Raw genomic sequence first — 21195 nt, 5'->3', positions numbered from 1 at the left:
CTATACAATACACTATTAGTAGTAATAGTACACTATACAATACACTATTAGTAGTAGTAGTACACTATACAATACACTATTAGTAGTAGTAGTAGTACACTATACAATACACTTTTAGTAGTAGTAATACACTATACAATACAGTAGTAGTAGTAGTACACTATACAATATACTATTAGTAGTAGTAGTACACTATGTGATACACTATTAGTAGTAGTAGTACACTATACAATACACTATTAGTAGTAGTAGTACACTATACAATACACTATTAGTAGTAGTAGTACAACACTATACAATACACTATTAGTAGTAGTAGTACACTATACAATACACTATTAGTAGTAGTAGTACTATACAATACACTATTAGTAGTAATAGTACACTATACAATACACTATTAGTAGTAATAGTACACTATACAATACACTATTAGTAGTAGTAGTACACTATACAATACACTATTAGTAGTAATAGTACACTATACAATACACTATTAGTAGTAATAGTACTATACAATACACTATTAGTAGTAATAGTACACTATACAATACACTATTAGTAGTAGTAGTAGGACACTATACAATACACTATTTTTAGTAGTAGTAGTACACTATACAATACACTATTAGTAGTAGTAGTACACTATACAATACACTATTAGTAGTAATAGTACACTATACAATACACTATTAGTAGTAGTAGGACACTATACAATACACTATTTTTAGTAGTAGTAGTACACTATACAATACACTATTAGTAGTAGTAGTACAACACTATACAATACACTATTAGTAGTAGTAGTACACTATACAATACACTATTAGTAGTAGTAGTACACTATACACTACACTATTAGTAGTAGTACAACACTATACAATACACTATTAGTAGTAGTAGTAGTACACTATACACTACACTATTAGTAGTAGTACAACACTATACAATACACTATTAGTAGTAGTAGTACACTATACAATACACTATTAGTAGTAGTAGTAGTACACTATACAATACAATAATATATGAATACACTAAACAATGCACTTATTATTTATTGTTTGCACATAAATATTATGAAGAGAGGAGGTGAGACTGGGGGAGGGAGGAGGTGAGACGGGGGGGAGAGAGGAGGTGAGACAGGGGAGGTGATGCATTCCTTAAATGAAGAGGAGAGAAAGAAGAAGAAGACATTTTGTCTCAGCTTGTTGTTCACTCCCAAGTGAAGGAATGCAGGTTGCCATGGCGACCACCCAGCAGCTGTTCAAAGATGACTTCCTAAAGTCTCAGACTTTCACCATCTTGTCTAATGTTGAATATTCATTATATAATAAAAGCATTTATTACACATATTTATTTCACCATCTTGTCTAATGTTGAATATTCATTATATAATAATAACATTTATTAGACATATTTATTTCACCATCTTGTCTAATGTTGAATATTCATTATATAATAATAACATTTATTAGACATATTTATTTCACCATCTTGTCTAATGTTGAATATTCATTATATAATAATTATATTTATTTTACAATGTCATTGACTTCCTTCAGTCACAAAGTCCGAAGTTTTCTTTGTGGCTGTTTTGTTGTGGAAGTGGCAGGTGTGCTGGAAGAGAGGAGGTGAGACAGGGGGAGGGAGGAGGTCAGACAGGGGGAGGGCAGAGGTGAGACCGGGGAAGAGAGGAGGTGAGACCGGGGGCAGGAGGAGGTGAGACCGGGGAAGGGAGGAGGTGAGACCGGCGAAGAGAGGAGGTGAGACCGGGGAAGAGAGGAGGTGAGACCGGGGAAGAGAGGAGGTGAGACCGGGGAAGAGAGGAGGTGAGACCGGGGGAGGGAGGAGGTGAGACCCAGACCGGGGCAAGGAGGAGATCAGACAGGCGGAGGGCTGAGGTGAGACAGGGGAAGAGAGGAGGTGAGACCGGGGAAGAGAGGAGGTGAGACCGGGGGAGGGAGGAGGTGAGACCGGCGAAGGGAGGAGGTGAGACCGGTGAAGAGAGGAAGTGAGACCGGGGAAGAGAGGAGGTGAGACCGGGGAAGAGAGGAAGTGAGACCGGGGAAGAGAGGAAGTGAGACCGGGGAAGAGAGGAGGTGAGACCGGGGGAGGGAGGAGGTGAGACCCAGACCGGGGCAAGGAGGAGATCAGACAGGCGGAGGGCTGAGGTGAGACAGGGGAAGAGAGGAGGTGAGACCGGGGAAGAGAGGAGGTGAGACCGGGGGAGGGAGGAGGTGAGACCGGCGAAGGGAGGAGGTGAGACCGGTGAAGAGAGGAAGTGAGACCGGGGAAGAGAGGAGGTGAGACCGGGGAAGAGAGGAAGTGAGACCGGGGAAGAGAGGAGGTGAGACCGGGGAAGAGAGGAGGTGAGACCGGGGGAGGGAGGAGGTGAGACCGGCGAAGAGAGGAGGTGAGACAGGGGAAGAGAGGAGGTGAGACCGGGGGAGGGAGGAGGTGAGACCGGCGAAGAGAGGAGGTGAGACAGGGGAAGAGAGGAGGTGAGACCGGGGAAGGGAGGAGGTGAGACCGGGGAAGAGAGGAGGTGAGACCGGGGGAGGGAGGAGGTGAGACCCAGACCGGGGGAAGGAGGAGATCAGACAGGCGGAGGGCTGAGGTGAGACCGGGGGAGGGAGGAGGTGAGACCGGCGAAGGGAGGAGGTGAGACCGGCGAAGAGAGGAAGTGAGACCGGGGAAGAGAGGAAGTGAGACCGGGGAAGAGAGGAGGTGAGACAGGGGAAGAGAGGAGGTGAGACCGGGGAAGAGAGGAGGTGAGACCGGGGAAGAGAAGAGGTGAGACCGGGGAAGAGAGGAGGTGAGACTGGGGGCGGGAGGAGGTGAGACCGGGGAAGAGAGGAGGTGAGACTGGGGGCGGGAGGAGGTGAGACCGGGGAAGAGAGGAGGTGAGACTGGCGAATAGAGGAGGTGAGACAGGAGAAGAGATGAAGTGAAACTGGGGGAGGGAGGAGGTGAGACCTGGGGAGGGCGGAGGTGAGACAGGGGAAGAGAGGAGGTGAGACCAGCTTACTGAATGTCTAACGTGGAAACTTCCGCTCAGGAGGCTTTTATCTTGTAGGGGCGCGTGCATGTTGAGAGTGTGTCAGGCATGTGGGCGTGGCTTCAGGGAAAGTCACAGCAAGACCTGAAAGCCTCTCAGGTTACTTGTTACTTCTTCACTTCCTGCCTCAACTCAACACTCAAATATTCACCTAGAACGTTCTTTGAATGTTTCCTGGCGAGAACAAAAGTAGCTCTGAATGAAAGATGGCGGAAATCAATCCCAGCTGAGGAAGACTCTGAAGAATCCAGACTTGGATGGCACTGACTTCCTGTTTGGTGGATGTGGCCCAGAGCAGGAAATGAGAGCGGCGGTATGGACCTTATGGTAGAGCAGGAGAAAACGTGTTCCTCAGTGCGTGTGGACTCTCACCAGCCAGCCAATCACATCCTCTCTGGACAAAAGAGCAAGTGGAGGAACTTTCCAAATAAAACACTGCAAGTCAAACACCTGACTGTCCATGTTTACTCCACCTTCTCCCAACACCTGACTGTCCATGTTTACTCCACCTTCTCCCAACACCTGACTGTCCATGTTTACTCCACCTTCTCCCAACACCTGGATACACTTGGATCCTGGTCCACGAACCTGGATACACTTGGATCCAGGTCCACTAACCTGGATACACTTGGATTCTTGTCCACGAACCTGGACACACTTGGATCCTGGTCCACGAACCTGGTCCGACAAACCTGGACACACTTGGATTGTGGTCCACAAACCTGGACACACTTGGATCCTGGTCCACGAACCTGGACACACTTGGATCCTGGTCCACGAACCTGGACACACTTGGATCCTGGTCCACAAACCTGGACACACTTGGATCCTGGTCCACGAACCTGGTCCGACAAACCTGGACACACTTGGATTGTGGTCCACAAACCTGGACACAATTGGATCCTGGTCCACAAACCTGGACACACTTGGATCCTGGTCCACGAACCTGGACACACTTGGATCCTGGTCCACAAACCTGGACACACTTGGATCCTGGTCCACGAACCTGGATACACTTGGATTGTGGTCCACAAACCTGGACACACTTGGATCCTGGTCCACAAACCTGGACACACTTGGATCCTGGTCCACGAACCTGGACACACTTTGATCCTGGTCCACGAACCTGGACACACTTGGATCCTGGTCCACGAACCTGGACACACTTGGATCTTGGTCCACGAACATGGATACACTTGGATCCGGGTCCACTAACCTGGATACACTCGGATCCTTGTCCACGAACCTGGACACACTTGGATCCTGGTTCACAAACATGGATACACTTGGATCCTTGTCCACGAACCTGGACACACTTGGATGCTGGTCCACGAACCTGGTCCAACAAACCTGGACACACTTGGATCATGGGCCACAAACCTGGACACACTTAGATCCTAGTCTTAAAACCTGGATACACTTGGATCATGGTCCACGAACCTGGATACACTTGGATCCGTGTCCAGGAACCTAGATACACTTGGATCCTTGTCCACGAACCTGGACACAATTGGATGCTGGTCCACGAACCTGGTCCAACAAACCTGGACACACTTGGATCATGGGCCACAAACCTGGACACACTTAGATCCTAGTCTTAAAACCTGGATACACTTGGATCATGGTCCACGAACCTGGATACACTTGGATCCGGGTCCAGGAACCTGGAGACACTTGGATCCTGGTCCACGAACCTGGATACACTTGGATCCGGGTCCACTAACCTGGATACACTTGGATTCTTGTCCACGAACCTGGACACACTTGGATGCTGGTGCACGAACCTGGTCCAACAAACCAGGTCACACTTGGATCATGGGCCACAAACCTGGACACACTTAGATCTTAGTCTTAAAACCTGGATACACTTCGATCATGGTCCACGAACCTGGATACACTTGGATCCGGGTCCAGGAATCTAGATACACTTGGATCCTGGTCCACGAACCTGGATACACTTGGATCCGGGTCCACAAACCTGGATACACTTGGATTCTTGTCCACGAACCTGGACACACTTGGATCCTGGTCCACGAGCCTGGACACACTTGGATCCTGGTCCACGAGCCTGGACACACTTGGATCCTGGTCCACGAACCTGGTCCGAAAAACCTGGACACACTCGGATCCGGGTCCACAAATCTGGACACACTTGGATCCGGGTCCACAAACCTGGACACACTTGGATTGTGGTCCACAAACCTGGACACACTTGGATCCTGGTCCACAAACCTGGACACACTTGGATCCTGGTCCACAAACCTGGACACACTTGGATCCTGGTCCACAAACCTGGACACACTTGGATCCTGATCCACGAACCTGGACACACTTGGATCCTGGTCCACGAACCTGGACACACTTGGATCTTGGTCCACAAACCTGGACACACTTGGATCCTGGTCCACGAACCTGGACACACTTGGATCCTGGTCCACGAAACTGGTCCAACAAACCTGGACACACTTGGATTGTGGTCCACAAACCTGGACACACTTGGATTGTGGTCCACAAACCTGGACACACTTGGATCCTGGTCCACAAACCTGGACACACTTGGATCCTGGTCCACGAACCTGGACACACTTGGATCCTGGTCCACAAACCTGGACACACTTGGATCCTAGTCCACGAACATGGATACACTTGGATCCGGGTCCACTAACCTGGATACACTCGGATCCTTGTCCACGAACCTGGATACACTTGGATCCGGGTCCACTAACCTGGATACACTTGGATTCTTGTCCACGAACCTGGACACACTTGGATCCTGGTCCACGAACCTGGTCCAAAAAACCTGGACACACTTGGATCATGGGTCACAAACCTGGACACACTTGGATTCTGGACCACAAACCTGGACACACTTGGATCCTGGTCCACGAACTTGTACACACTTGGATCCTGGTCCACGAACCTGGAAACACTTGGATCCTGGTCCACGAACCTGGACACACTTGGATCCTGGTCCACAAAGCTGGAAACACTTGAATCCTGGTCCACGAATCTGGACACACTTGGATCCTGGTCCACAAACCTGGACACACTTGGATCCTGGTCCACGAACCTGGACACACTTGGATCCTGGTCCACAAACTTGGACACACTTGGATCCTGGTCCACAAACCAGGACACACTTGGATCCTGGTCCACAAACCAGGACACCCTTGGATCCTGGTCCACAAACCAGGACACACTTGGATCCTGGTCCACAAACCAGGACACCCTTGGATCCTGGTCCACAAACCAGGACACACTTGGATCCTGGTCCACAAACCAGGACACCCTTGGATCCTGGACACTCTTGTTGACCTGCTCTCATGCGTCTTTTAGCGTTAGCTGTTAACATGCTAATGTTAGCATGTTAACAGCTAACTTTTTTTGAGCTAATTTTGCAGCTGTACACCTGCGAGTCATATAAGTAAATACTTGACACATGCTAACAGTATAATTGTGTCTTTGTGTCTGCAGACATTTATGATGAAGGTGTGGATCGTCTTCCTCCTCTGCCTGGCAGGACACGCCATGGCTGCTCCTGTAAGTGATGTCACTTCCTGTTTGATAGCTGCTCCTCACACAGTGACCTGTTTACTCTCTCTCTCTCTCTCTCTCTCTCTCTCTCTCTCTCTCTCTCTCTCTCTCTCTCTCTCTCTCTCTCTCTCTCAGACTGAGGAGCAGCCAATGGATGAGGAGCTGGTGGTGGACGAGGAGCTGGTGGTGGAAGATCCAGTTGTGGAGGTGAGTCAGTATGCAGCATCTACTTGCTGGTGATGATGTCATGGTGATGATGTCATCATCAGCAGTCAAAGTGTTGTCATCAGAAAGTAGAGTTGATGAAGGTTCCCAGTAGGAGTGGACGTGATGAAGAAGTGTTTCCTGCCATCCAAAGTGTGTCAAACCAGAAGAAAGTTTCTCATTTTATTCAAAAAGTCTTCATCACTAATGTCCCCTCATCTAAACCCACGTACCACTAGTACTAGTACTTCTAATACTAATACTACTAGTACTACTACATCTAATACTAATACTAGTACTAATACTAATAGTACTACTAGTACTACTACTTCTAATACTCATACTACTAGTACTACTACATCTAATATTAATACTAGTACTAATACTAATAGTACTACTAGTACTACTACTTCTAATACTAATACAACTAGTACTACTACTTCTAATACTACTAGTACTACTACTTCTAATACTAATACTAGTACTAATAATAATAGTACTACTACTTATAATACTAATACTACTAGTACTACTACTTCTAATAGTACTACTACTAAGTAGTGGTGGCGGTGAACACGACAACAAAAGCCACAACACAATAACATAAAGTTATAAAACAACAACCTAGTTATAAAACAACAACATAAAGTTAAAAACAACAACATAAAGTTATAAAACAACAACATAAAGTTATAAAACAACAACATAAAGTTATAAAACACAAACATAAAGTTATAAAACAACAACAAAGTTATAAAACAACAACATAAAGTTATAAAACAACAACATAAAGTTATAAAACACAAACATAAAGTTATAAAGCAACAACATAGTTATAAAACATCAACATAAAGTTAAAAACAATCAGATAAAGTTATAAAACAATAACATATAGTTATAAAACAACAACATAAAGTTATAAAACAACAACATAAAGTTATAAAACATAAAGTTATAAAACAACAACATAGTTATAAAACAACAACATAAAGTTAAAAACAACAACATAAAGTTATAAAACAACAATATAAAGTTATAAAACAACAACATGAAGTTATAAAACAACAACATAAAGTTATAAAACACAAACATAAAGTTATAAAACACAAACATAAAGTTATAAAACACAAACATAAAGTTAGAAAGCAACAACATAGTTATAAACAACAACATAAAGTTAAAAACAACACCATAACGTTATAAAACAACAACATAAAGTTATAAAACAACAACAAAGTTATAAAACAACCACATAAAGTTATAAAACAACAACATAAAGTTATAAAACAACAACATAAAGTTATAAAACAACAACAAAGTTATAAAACAACCACATAAAGTTATAAAACAACCACATAAAGTTATAAAACAACCACATAAAGTTATAAAACAACATAAAGTTATAAAACACAAACATAAAGTTATAAAACAACAACATAGTTATAAAACAACAACATAAAGTTATAAAACAACAACATAAAGTTATAAAAAACAACATAAAGTTATAAAAAACAACATAAAGTTATAAAAAACAACATAAAGTTATAAAACAACAACATAAAGTTATAAAACACAAACATAAAGTTATAAAACACAAACATAAAGTTATAAAACAACAAAATAGTTATAAAACAACAACATCAAGTTATAAAACAACAACATCAAGTTAAAAACAACAACATCAAGTTTAAAACAACAACATCAAGTTTAAAACAACAACATAAAGTTATAAAACAATAACATCAAGTTATAAAACAACTACATAGTGTTATGAAACACATCAACATAAAGCTAAAACACAATAAAATAAAGCTACAACACAATAAACTAAAGTTAAAATACAACAACATAAGCCAAAAAACAACAACATAAAGTTATAAAACAACAACATACAACCACAACACAACAACATAAAGTTATAAAACAACAACATAAAATTAAAAAACAACAACATAAAGTTATAAAACTACAACATAAGTCATATCAAGTCTAACCTAGAGGTGGTGGTTGCCAGACATCTACGGTGTGGGTGTCGGCTTCTAGAGGCGGTTGCCAGACATCATAGTGTGAGTGTTGCCTTCCAAAGGTGGTTGCCAGACATCATAGTGTGAGTGTTGGCTTCTAAATGTGGTTGCCAGACATCACAGTGAGAGTGTTGGCTTCTAAAGGTGGTTGCCAGACATCATAGTGTGAGTGTTGGCTTTTAAAGATGGTTGCCAGACATCATAGTGTGAGTGTTGGCTTTTAAATGTGGTTGCCAGACATCATAGTGTGAGTGTTTGCTTCTAAAGGTGGTTGCCAGACATCATAGTGTGAGTGTTGGCTTCTAAAGGTGGTTGCCAGACATCACAGGGAGAGTGTTGACTTTTAAAGGTGGTTGCCAGACATCATAGTGTGAGTGTTGGCTTTTAAAGATGGTTGCCAGACATCATAGTGTGAGTGTTGGCTTTTAAATGTGGTTGCCAGACATCATAGTGTGAGTGTTGGCTTCTAAAGGTGGTTGCCAGACATCATAGTGTGAGTGTTGGCTTCTAAAGGTGGTTGCCAGACATCACAGGGAGAGTGTTGACTTTTAAAGGTGGTTGCCAGACATCATAGTGTGAGTGTTGGCTTTTAAAGATGGTTGCCAGACATCATAGTGTGAGTGTTGGCTTTTAAAGATGGTTGCCAGACATCATAGTGTGAGTGTTGGCTTCTAAAGGTGGTTGCCAGACATCACAGGGAGAGTGTTGACTTTTAAAGGTGGTTGCCAGACATCATAGTGTGAGTGTTGGCTTTTAAAGATGGTTGCCAGACATCATAGTGTGAGTGTTGGCTTTTAAAGATGGTTGCCATACATCATAGTGTGAGTGTTGGCTTTTAAAGATGGTTGCCATACATCATAGTGTGAGTGTTGACTTCTAAAGGTGGTTGCCAGACATCATAGTGTGAGTGTTGACTTCTAAAGGTGGTTGCCAGACATCATAGTGTGAGTGTTGGCTTCTAAAAGTGGTTGCCAGACATCATAGTGTGAGTGTTGCCTTCACACATACTCCCTAACGCTGGCCATTTTGCTGCCACTGTGCCAGGGAGGAACCTTCTGGAAGTGGTCCAGTTTGAGCTCAGCCCTCAGCAATAAAAGCTTCTTTGTTGTCCCCAGCGAAACTCCCCTTGGAACATTCCTTAGTGGGAGTGTAATCCCCACTGGCAGTCTGACCTTTGACCCTCTGCGTCTCACAGGAGGTGGAGGTCGGGGCCAACCCCGTGCAGGTGGAGATTGGAGAGTTTGACGAGGCCATCGAGGTCGAAGAAGATGTTGAAGACGACGTTGCCGAGGGTGAGTGCACACACACACACACACACACACACACACACACACACACACACGTGTTATTACCAACAAGACAATTCATAACACAAAGACGCTCGTTTCCCTGCGACAACATTGAGGTGTCATGTGACTACTGCCATGGCTCCTCCCTTCTGTAATCAACTAGCACTCTGAGGTGGGAGGGAGGAGATGAGACCAGGAGAGGGAGGAGGTGAGACAGGGAAAGAGAGGAGGTGAGACCGGGGGAGGGAGGCGGTGAGACCAGGAGAGGGAGGACGTGAGACCAGGAGAGAGAGGAGGTGAGACATGGAAAGAGAGGAGGTGAGACCGGGGGAGGGAGGCGGTGAGACTGGGAGAAGGAGGAGGTGAGACCGGGGGAAGGAGGAGGTGAGACCAGGGGAGGGAGGAGGTGAAAACTAGGAGAGGGAGGAGGTGAGACAGGGAAAGAAAGGAGGTGAGACCAGGAGAGGGAGGACGTGAGACCAGGAGAGAGAGAAGGTGAAACAGGGAAAGAGAGGAGGTGAAACAGGGAAAGAGAGGAGGTGAGACAGGGAAAGAGAGGAGGTGAGACCGGGGAAGAGAGGAGATGAGACCGGGGGAGAGAGGAGGTGAGACCAGAGGAGAGAGGAGGTGAGACATGGAAAGAGAGGAGGTGAGACCAGGGAAGAGAGGAGATGAGACCGGGGGAGAGAGGAGGTGAGACCAGAGGAGAGCGGAGGTGAGACCGGGGGAGAGAGGAGGTGAGACAGGGGCAGAGAGGAGGTGAGACCGGTGGAAAGAGGAGGTGAGACAGGGGAAGAGATGAGGTGAGACCGGAGGAGAGATGAGGTGAGACCGGGGGAGAGATGAGGTGAGACCGGGGGAGAGAGGAGGTGAGACAGGGGGAGGGAGGAGGTGAGACCGGGGGAGGGAGGAGGTGAGACCGAGGGAGAGAGGAGGTGAGACAGGGGAAAAGATGAGGTGAGACCGGGGGAGAGATGAGGTGAGACCGGGGGAGAGAGGAGGTGAGACCGAGGGAGAGAGGAGGTGAGACCGGGGGAGGGAGGAGGTGAGACCGGGGGAGAGATGAGGTGAGACCGGGGGAGAGAGGAGGTGAGACCGGGGGCGGGAGGAGGTGAGACCGAGGGAGAGAGGAGGTGAGACCAGAGGAGAGAGGAGGTGAGACAGGGGAAGAGAGGAGGTGAGACAGTGGAAGAGAGGAGGTGAGACCGGTGGAAAGAGGAGGTGAGACCGGTGGAAAGAGGAGGTGAGACAGGGGAAGAGATGAGGTGAGACAGGGGCAGAGAGGAGGTGAGACAGGGGCAGAGAGGAGGTGAGACAGGGGGAGAGAGGAGGTGAGACCGAGGGAGGTAGGAGGTGAGACAGGGGGAGAGAGGAGGGGAGACCGGGGGTAAGAGGAGGGGAGACCGGGGGAGAGAGGAGGTGAGACCGGGGGAGGGAGGAGGTGAGACCAAGGGAGGGAGGAGGTGAGACCGGGGGAGAGAGGAGGTGAGACGGGGAGAGAGGTGGGGAGACCGGGGAAGAGATGAGGTGAGACGGGGGGAGAGATGAGGTGAGACTGGGGGAGAGAGGAGGTGAGACCGGGGGTGGGGGGACGTGAGACCGGGGGAGAGAGGAGGTGAGACCGGGGGAGAGAGCAGGTGAGACCGGGGGCGGGAGGAGGTGAGACCGGGGGAGAGAGGAGGTGAGACCAGGGGAGAGAGGAGGGGAGACCAGAGGAGAGATGAGGTGAGACTGGGGGAGAGAGGAGGTGAGACCGGGAGAGGGAGGTGAGACCGGGGGAGAGAGGAGGTGATACAGGGAAAGAGCACAAGCACAAGCTAACGATTAGCACAGCCAGGCCGAGTGAGGAGGTGTGTCCACATACAGTATGAGGAGTCCCGCTGACAGCGTGCAATGACATCCTCATTAACGTGTGTGTGTGTGTGTGTGTGTGTGTGTGTGTGTGTGTGTGTGTGTGTGTGTGTGACAGACCTGTGCCAGCAGCACCAGTGCAAGAAGGGCAAGGTGTGTGAGGTGGACGACAGCAACACACCCATATGTGTGTGCCAGGACGCCTCCACCTGCACACCCGCAGAGGGACAGTTTCAGCACGTGAGTCCGCCCACTTCCTGCCAGCCTTTCACAATAAAAGTCTGACTGCTGTGCTCCTGTGCAGGTTTGTGGCACAGACAACAAAACCTACGACACTTCCTGCCACTTCTTTGCCACCAAGTGCACGCTGGAGGGCACCAAGAAGGGCCACAAGCTGCACCTGGACTACATCGGGCCCTGCAAAGGTGAGCTGGCCAGGTGTGATGGAGGATCATACCTTTATGAAGACACACCTTGCTTTTCACCTCCTACTTCCATGTCTTCTTTCCACTCAGCATGCTCATCTTCTGAGTAACACACACACACACCTGTGCATTCTTAGCATAGGATGATCTAGCATTTATGCTAATAGCATGCATCCATCCATCATCCATCCATCATCATCTATCCATCCACCACCCATCCATCATCACCCATCCATCCATCGTCATCCATCCATCCATCATCCATCCATCCACCACCCAACCACCCATCCATCCACCCATCCATCATCATCATCCATCCATCCACCCATCCATCATCATCATCCATCCACCCATCCATCATCATCTATCCATCCACCACCCATCCACCCATCCATCATCATCATCCATCCATCCACCCATCCATCATCATCATCCATCCATCCACCCATCCATCATCATCTATCCATCCACCACCCATCCACCCATCCATCCACCCATCCATCATCATCATCCATCCATCCACCCATCCATCATCATCATCCATCCACCCATCCATCATCATCTATCCATCCATCATCATCTATCCATCCACCACCCATCCATCCATCCACCACCCATCCATCATCACCCATCCATCCACCACCCAACCACCCATCCATCCACCCATCCATCATCATCATCCATCCATCCATCCACCCATCCATCATCATCTATCCATCCATCCACCCATCATCATCCATCCATCCATCATCCATCCATTCATCCACCCACCTATCATACATCTATCTATCCATTCACCCATCCATCATCCATCCATCCACTCACCCATCTAATCATCCATTCACCCATTCCATCCACCTATCCATTCCATCATCCATCCACCCATCCATCATCCATCAAACACTTAAACACTTAGTTAACATTTAGTCAAACATTTACTTAAACATTTAGTTAAACATTTACCGGTAGTCAAACATTTAGTCAAACATTTAGTTAAACATTTACTTAAACATTTAGTTAAACACTTAGTTAAACATTTAGTCAAACATTTATTTAAACATTTAGTCAAACATTTAGTTAAACATTTAGTCAAACGCTTAGTTAAACACTTAGTTAAACACTTAGTTAACATTTAGTCAAATATTTAATTAAACATTTAGTTAAACACTTAGTTAACATTTAGTCAAACATTTAGTCAAACATTTAGTTAAACACTTAGTTAACATTTTGTCAAACATTTAGTTAAACATTTAGTTAAACATTTACTTAAACATTTGGTCAAACATTTATTTAAACATTTAGTCAAACATTTAGTTAAACATTTAGTCAAACACTTAAACACTTAGTTAACATTTAGTTAAACATTTACTTAAACATTTGGTCAAACATTTATTTAAACATTTAGTCAAACATTTAGTTAAACATTTAGTCAAACACTTAAACACTTAGTTAACATTTAGTCAAACATTTAGTTAAACATTTAGTTAAACATTTACTTAAACATTTGGTCAAACATTTATTTAAACATTTAGTCAAACATTTAGTTAAACATTTAGTCAAACGCTTAGTTAAACACTTTGTTAACATTTAGTCAAACATTTAGTTAAACATTTAGTTAAACATTTAGTTAAAAATTTAGTCTAACGCTTAGTTAAACACTTAGTCTAACATTTAGTCAAACATTTAGTCAAACGCTTAGTTAAACACTTAGTTAAACACTTAGTTAACATTTAGTCAAATATTTAGTTAAACATTTAGTTAAACACTTAGTTAACATTTAGTCAAACATTTAGTCAAACATTTAGTTAAACACTTAGTTAAACACTTAGTTAACATTTAGTCAAACATTTAGTTAAACATTTAGTCAAACGCTTAGTTAAACACTTAGTTAACATTTAGTCAAACATTTAGTTAAACATTTAGTTAAACACTTAGTTAAACATTTAGTTAAACATTTAGTCAAACACTTAGTTAAACACTTAGTTAACATTTAGTCAAACATTTAGGTAAACATTTAGCTAAACACTTAGGTAAACATTTAGTAAAACATTTAGTCAAACATTTAGTCAAACGCTTAGTTAAACACTTAGTTAACATTTAGTCAAACATTTAGTTAAACACTTAGTTAAACATTTAGTTAAACATTTAGTCAAACACTTAGTTAAACACTTAGTTAACATTTAGTCAAACATTTAGGTAAACATTTAGCTAAACATTTAGTTAAACATTTAGTCAAACATTTAGTCAAACACTTAGTTAAACATTTACTTAAACATTTACTTAAACATTTGGTCAAACATTTATTTAAACATTTAGTCAAACATTTAGTTAAACGCTTAGTCAAACGCTTAGTTAAACACTTAGTTAAACACTTAGTTAACATTTAGTCAAACATTTAGTTAAACATTTAGTCAAACGCTTAGTTAAACACTTAGTTAAACACTTAGTTAACATTTAGTCAAACATTTAGTTAAACATTTAGTTAAACACTTAGTTAACATTTAGTCAAACATTTAGTTAAACACTTAGTTAACATTTAGTCAAACATTTAGTCAAACATTTAGTCAAACGCTTAAACACTTAGTTAAACACTTAGTTAACATTTAGTCAAACATTTAGTCAAACACTTAGTTAAACATTTAGTTAAACATTTAGTCAAACATTTAGTTAAACACTTAGTTAAACACTTAGTTAAACATGTAGTCAAACATTTAGTTAAACATTTAGTTAAACATTTAGTCAAACATTTAGTTAAACATTTAGTCAAACATTTAGTTAAACATTTAGTTAAACTCTTAGTTAAACAATTAGTTAAACGTTTAGTTAAACACTTAGTTAAACATTTAGTCAAACATTTAGTTAAACATTTAGTTAAACACTTAGTCAAACATTTAGTCAAACATTTAGTTAAACATTTAGTCAAACATTTAGTCAACCACTTAGTTAAACATTTAGTTAAATATTTAGTCAAACATTTAGTCAACCACTTAGTCAAACACTTAGTTAAACATTTAGTCAAACATTTAGTTAAACACTTAGTTTAACATTTAGTTAAACATTTAGTTAAACACTTAGTCAAACATTTAGTTAAACACTTAGTCAAACATTTAGTCAAACATTTAGTCAACCACTTAGTCAAACATTTAGTTAAACATTTAGTCAAACATTTAGTCAACCACTTAGTCAAACACTTAGTTAAACATTTAGTCAAACATTTAGTTAAACATTTAGTTAAACATTTAGTCAAACATTTAGTCAACCACTTAGTCAAACATTTAGTTAAACATTTAGTCAAACATTTAGTCAAACACTTAGTCAAACGTTTAGTTAAACATTTAGTTAAACACTTAGTCAAACATTTAGTCAAACATTTAGTTAAACATTTAGTTAAACACTTAGTTAAACATTTAGTCAAACATTTAGTCAAACATTTAGTCAACCAATTAGTCAAACATTTAGTTAAACATTTAGTTAAACATTTAGTCAAACATTTAGTCAACCACTTAGTCAAACACTTAGTTAAACATTTAGTCAAACATTTAGTTAAACATTTAGTTAAACACTTAGTCAAACATTTAGTCAAACATTTAGTCAACCACTTAGTCAAACACTTAGTCAAACATTTAGTCAAACATTTAGTTAAACACTTACTTAAACATTTAGTCAAACATTTAGTCAACCACTTAGTCAAACATTTAGTCAACCATTTAGTCAAACATTTAGTCAACCACTTAGTCAACCACTTAGTCAAACATTTAGTTAAACATTTAGTCAAACATTTAGTTAAACATTTGGTTAAACACTTAGTTAAACACTTGGTTAAACACTTAGTTAAACATTTAGTCAAACACTTAGTTAAACACTTAGTTAAACACTAGTTAAACACTAGTTAAACATTTAGTTAAACATTTAGGTAAACATTTAGTCAAACATTTAGTTAAACACTTAGTTAAACATTTAGTGAACCACTTAGTTAAACACTTAGTCAAACACTTGGTTAAACACTTAGTTAAACATTTAGTCAAACACTTAGTTAAACACTTAGTTAAACACAAGTTAAACATTTAGTCAAACATTTAGTTAAACATTTGGTTAAACACTTAGTTAAACATTTAGTGAACCACTTAGTTAAACACTTAGTCAAACACTTGGTTAAACACTTAGTTAAACACTTAGTTAAACATTTAGTCAAACACTTAGTTAAACATTTAGTAAACACTTAGTTAAACATTTAGTCAAACACTTAGTTAAACATTTAGTAAACATTTAGTTAAACATTTAGTCAAACACTTAGTTAAACATTTAGTAAACACTTAGTTAAACATTTAGTCAAACACTTAGTTAAACATTTAGTAAACACCATCATCATCAATCCACCCATCATCATCCATCCATCCATCCATCATCATCTATCCATCCACCCACCTATCATATATCTATCTATCCATTCACCCATCCATCATCCATCAAACACTTAAACACTTAGTCAAACATTTAATCAAACATTTAGTCAAACACTTAGTTAAACATTTAGTCAAACATTTAGTTAAACATTTAGTTAAACATTTAGTCAAACATTTAGTTAAACATTTAGTTAAACAGTTAAACATTTAGTCAAACATTTAGTTAAACATTTAGTCAAACATTTAGTTAAACACTTAGTTAAACATTTAGTCAAACATTTAGTTAAACATGTAGTTAAACACTTATTTAAACATTTAGTCAAACATTTAGTTAAACATTTAGTTCAACACTTAGTTAAACACTTAGTTAAACATTTCATCAAACATTTAGTTAAACATTTAGTTAAACACTTAGTTAACATTTCGCCAAACATTTAGTTAAACATGTAGTTAAACACTTAGTTAAACATTTAGTTAAACACTTAGTTAAACATTTAGTTAAACACTTAGTTAAACACTTAGTCAAACATTTAGTTAAACATTTAGTCAAACACTTAGTCAAACATTTAGTTAAACATTTAGTTAAACATTTAGTCAAACATTTAGTTAAACACTTAGTTAAACATTTAGTCAAACATTTAGTTAAACGCTTAGTTAAACATTTAGTCAAACATTTAGTTAAACACTTAGTTAAACACTTAGTCAAACATTTAGTCAAACATTTAGTTAAACACTTAGTCAAACATTTAATTAAACATTTAGTCAAACCCTTAGTTAAACATTTAGTCAAACATTTAGTTAAACATTTAGTTAAACACTTAGTCAAACATTTAGTCAAACATTTAGTTAAACACTTAGTCAAACATTTAGTCAACCATTTAGTCAAACATTTTGTCAACCACTTAGTCAACCGCTTAGTCAAACATTTAGTTAAACATTTAGTCAAACATTTAGTTAAACATTTGGTTAAACACGTAGTTAAACACTTGGTTAAACACTTAGTTAAACATTTAGTCAAACACTTAGTTAAACACTTAGTTAAACACTAGTTAAACATTTAGTTGAACATTTAGGTAAACATTTAGTCAAACATTTAGTTAAACATTTGGTTAAACACTTAGTTAAACATTTAGTGAACCACTTAGTTAAACATTTAGTCAAACACTTAGTTAAACACTTAGTTAAACACAAGTTAAACATTTAGTCAAACATTTAGTTAAACATTTGGTTAAACACTTAGTTAAACATTTAGTGAACCACTTAGTTAAACACTTGGTTAAACACTTGGTTAAACATTTAGTAAACACTTAGTTAAACATTTAGTCAAACACTTAGTTAAACATTTAGTAAACACTTAGTTAAACATTTAGTCAAACACTTAGTTAAACATTTAGTAAACACTTAGTTAAACATTTAGTCAAACACTTAGTTAAACATTTAGTTAACACTTAGTTAAACATTTAGTCAAACATTTTGTCAACCACTTAGTCAACCGCTTAGTCAAACATTTAGTTAAACATTTAGTCAAACATTTAGTTAAACATTTGGTTAAACACGTAGTTAAACACTTGGTTAAACACTTAGTTAAACATTTAGTCAAACACTTAGTTAAACACTTAGTTAAACACTAGTTAAACATTTAGTTGAACATTTAGGTAAACATTTAGTCAAACATTTAGTTAAACATTTGGTTAAACACTTAGTTAAACATTTAGTCAAACACTTAGTTAAACACTTAGTTAAACACTAGTTAAACATTTAGTTGAACATTTAGGTAAACATTTAGTCAAACATTTAGTTAAACATTTGGTTAAACACTTAGTTAAACATTTAGTGAACCACTTAGTTAAACACTTGGTTAAACATTTAGTAAACACTTAGTTAAACATTTAGTCAAACACTTAGTTAAACATTTAGTCAAACACTTAGTTAAACATTTAGTTAACACTTAGTTAAACATTTAGTCAAAAACTTAGTCAAACACTTAGTTAAACATTTAGTAAACACTTTTAAACACAAAAGACTAAAAGACAAAACATGTTTTGTTTACGCTCACTTTCTGGAACCACACCACTTGGGGTGGACCATGTGACCAAGCAGCTGGGTGGGCGGAGTCAACACAGGATGTGTTCAAACTGGCCCGCTGGCAGGAAGTGTGGAGTCAGCAGCAGGCTGGCAGGGTTCAAGTGGAGATCAGGCAGGAGAACATGTCACCTTCTGACAATTCACTCCAAAATAAAAGTCATTATTAGTTGTGTGTGTGTTGTTTCTCCAAAATAAAAGTCATCATTAGTTGTGTGTTTGTTGTTTCTCCAAAATAAAAGGCATCATTAGTTGTGTGTTTGTTGTTTCTCCAAAATAAAAGTCATGATTAGTTGTGTGTGTGTTGCAGACATTGAGCCCTGCCTGGATAACGAGCTTAAAGAGTTTCCTCTGCGCATGAGAGACTGGCTGAAGAATGTTCTGGTGACTTTGTACGAGCGTGACCAGGACAACAACCTGCTGTCTGAGAAGCAGAAGCTGAGGGTGAGAATTTTTACAAGCTTGACTTTCCCACTCAAAGACTAAAAGTAACAAGTCAGTTAGACACTTGGAAGGATCTCAGCAGTACAGTACTTACTTGGTACCTACTTGGTACTTGGTACTTAGTAGGTACCTACTCGGTACTTGTGTTCATCCAGTCAAAGACTAGAAGTAACAAGTCAGATAGACACTTGGAAGGATCTCAGCAGTACACTACTTACTTGGTACTTAATTGGTACTTACTTGGTACCTACTTGGCACTTGTGTTCATCCAGTCAAAGACTAAAAGTAACAAGTCAGTCAGACACTTGGAAGGATCTCAGCAGTACACTACTTACTTGGTACTTGCTTGGTACTTGGTACTTAATTGGTACTTACTTGGTACCTACTTGGCACTTGTGTTCATCCAGTCAAAAACTAAAAGTAACAAGTCAGTCAGACACTTGGAAGGATCTCAGCAGTACAGTACTTACTTGGTACTTGGTACTTAATTGATACTTACTTGGTACCTACTTGGTACTTGTGTTCATCCACTCAAAGACTAGAAGTAACAAGTCAGTTAGACACTTGGAAGGATCTCAGCAGTACAGTACTTACTTGGTACCTACTTGGTACTTGGTACTTACTTGGTCCCTACTCGGTACTTGTGTTCATCCAGTCAAAAACTAAAAGTAACAAGTCAGTCAGACACTTGGAAGGATCTCAGCAGTACAGTACTTACTTGGTACTTGGTACTTAATTGATACTTACTTGGTACCTACTTGGTACTTGTGTTCATCCACTCAAAGACTAGAAGTAACAAGTCAATTTAGACACTTGGAAGGATCTCAGCAGTACAGTACTTACTTGGTACCTACTTGGTACTTGGTACTTACTTGGTACCTACTCGGTACTTGTGTTCATCCAGTCAAAGACTAAAAGTAACAAGTCAGTCAGACACTTGGAAGGATCTCAGCAGTACAGTACTTACTTGGTACTTACTTGGTACTTAATTGGTACTTACTTGGTACCTACTTGGTACTTGTGTTCATCCACTCAAAGACTAGAAGTAACAAGTCAGTTAGACACTTGGAAGGATCTCAGCAGTACACTACTTACTTGGTACTTATTTGGTACTTACTTGGTACCTACTTGGTACTTGTGTTCATCCAGTCAAAGACTAGAAGTAACAAGTCAGTTAGACACTTGGAAGGATCTCAGCAGTACAGTACTTACTTGGTACTTATTTGGTACTTACTTGGTACCTACTTGGTACTTGTGTTCATCCAGTCAAAGACTAGAAGTAACAAGTCAGTTAGACACTTGGAAGGATCTCAGCAGTACAGTACTTACTTTGTATTTGGTACTTACTTGGTACTTGTGTTCATCCAGTCAAAGACTAAAAGTCACAAGTCAGTTAGACACTTGGAAGGATCTCAGCAGTACAGTACAGTTAGTACTTACTTGGTACTTACTTGGTACCTACTTGGTACTTAGTACTTACTTGGTACCTACTTGGTACTTGTGTTCATCCACTCAAAGATTAGAAGTAACAAGTCAGACACTTGGAAGGATCTCTGCAAGTACAATACTGACTTAGTACTTACTTGGTACTTAATTGGTACCTACTTGGTACTTGTGTTTTGTGTTCATCCAGTCAAAGACTAAAAGTAACAAGTCAGTTAGACACTTGGAGGATCTCAGCAGTACAGTACAGTTAGTACTTACTTGGTACCTACTCGGCACTTGTGTTCATCCAGTCAAAGACTAGAAGTAACAAGTCAGTTAGACACTTGGAAGGATCTCAGCAGTACAGTACTTACTTGGTACCTACTTGGTACTTGGTACTTAGTTGGTACCTACTCGGTACTTGTGTTCATCCACTCAAAGACTAAAAGTAAC

At 40.5% G+C, this 21195-nt stretch overlaps 1 protein-coding gene across 1 annotated transcript in view; it reads left to right on the top strand.

Moving 5' to 3' along the window:
• The window catches only part of sparc (secreted protein, acidic, cysteine-rich (osteonectin)), a 28537-nt gene that overhangs the window by 2107 nt on the left and 5235 nt on the right, over window positions 1–21195 (top strand). The window contains exons 2-7 of the mRNA XM_061976563.1: window positions 6536–6601; window positions 6731–6802; window positions 10019–10115; window positions 12082–12203; window positions 12268–12388; window positions 19184–19317. Of these exons, the coding sequence (XP_061832547.1) occupies window positions 6542–6601; window positions 6731–6802; window positions 10019–10115; window positions 12082–12203; window positions 12268–12388; window positions 19184–19317 (606 nt within the window). The 5' untranslated portion in view covers window positions 6536–6541. The remainder of the gene's footprint in view (window positions 1–6535; window positions 6602–6730; window positions 6803–10018; window positions 10116–12081; window positions 12204–12267; window positions 12389–19183; window positions 19318–21195) is intronic.

Source organism: Nerophis lumbriciformis, linkage group LG16 (genome assembly GCF_033978685.3).
Source record: "Nerophis lumbriciformis linkage group LG16, RoL_Nlum_v2.1, whole genome shotgun sequence".
Classification (NCBI taxonomy): Eukaryota; Metazoa; Chordata; class Actinopteri; order Syngnathiformes; family Syngnathidae; genus Nerophis; species Nerophis lumbriciformis.
The sequence above is the reverse complement of the archived record's forward strand: the minus strand, read 5'-3'. Positions and strand labels throughout refer to the sequence as shown.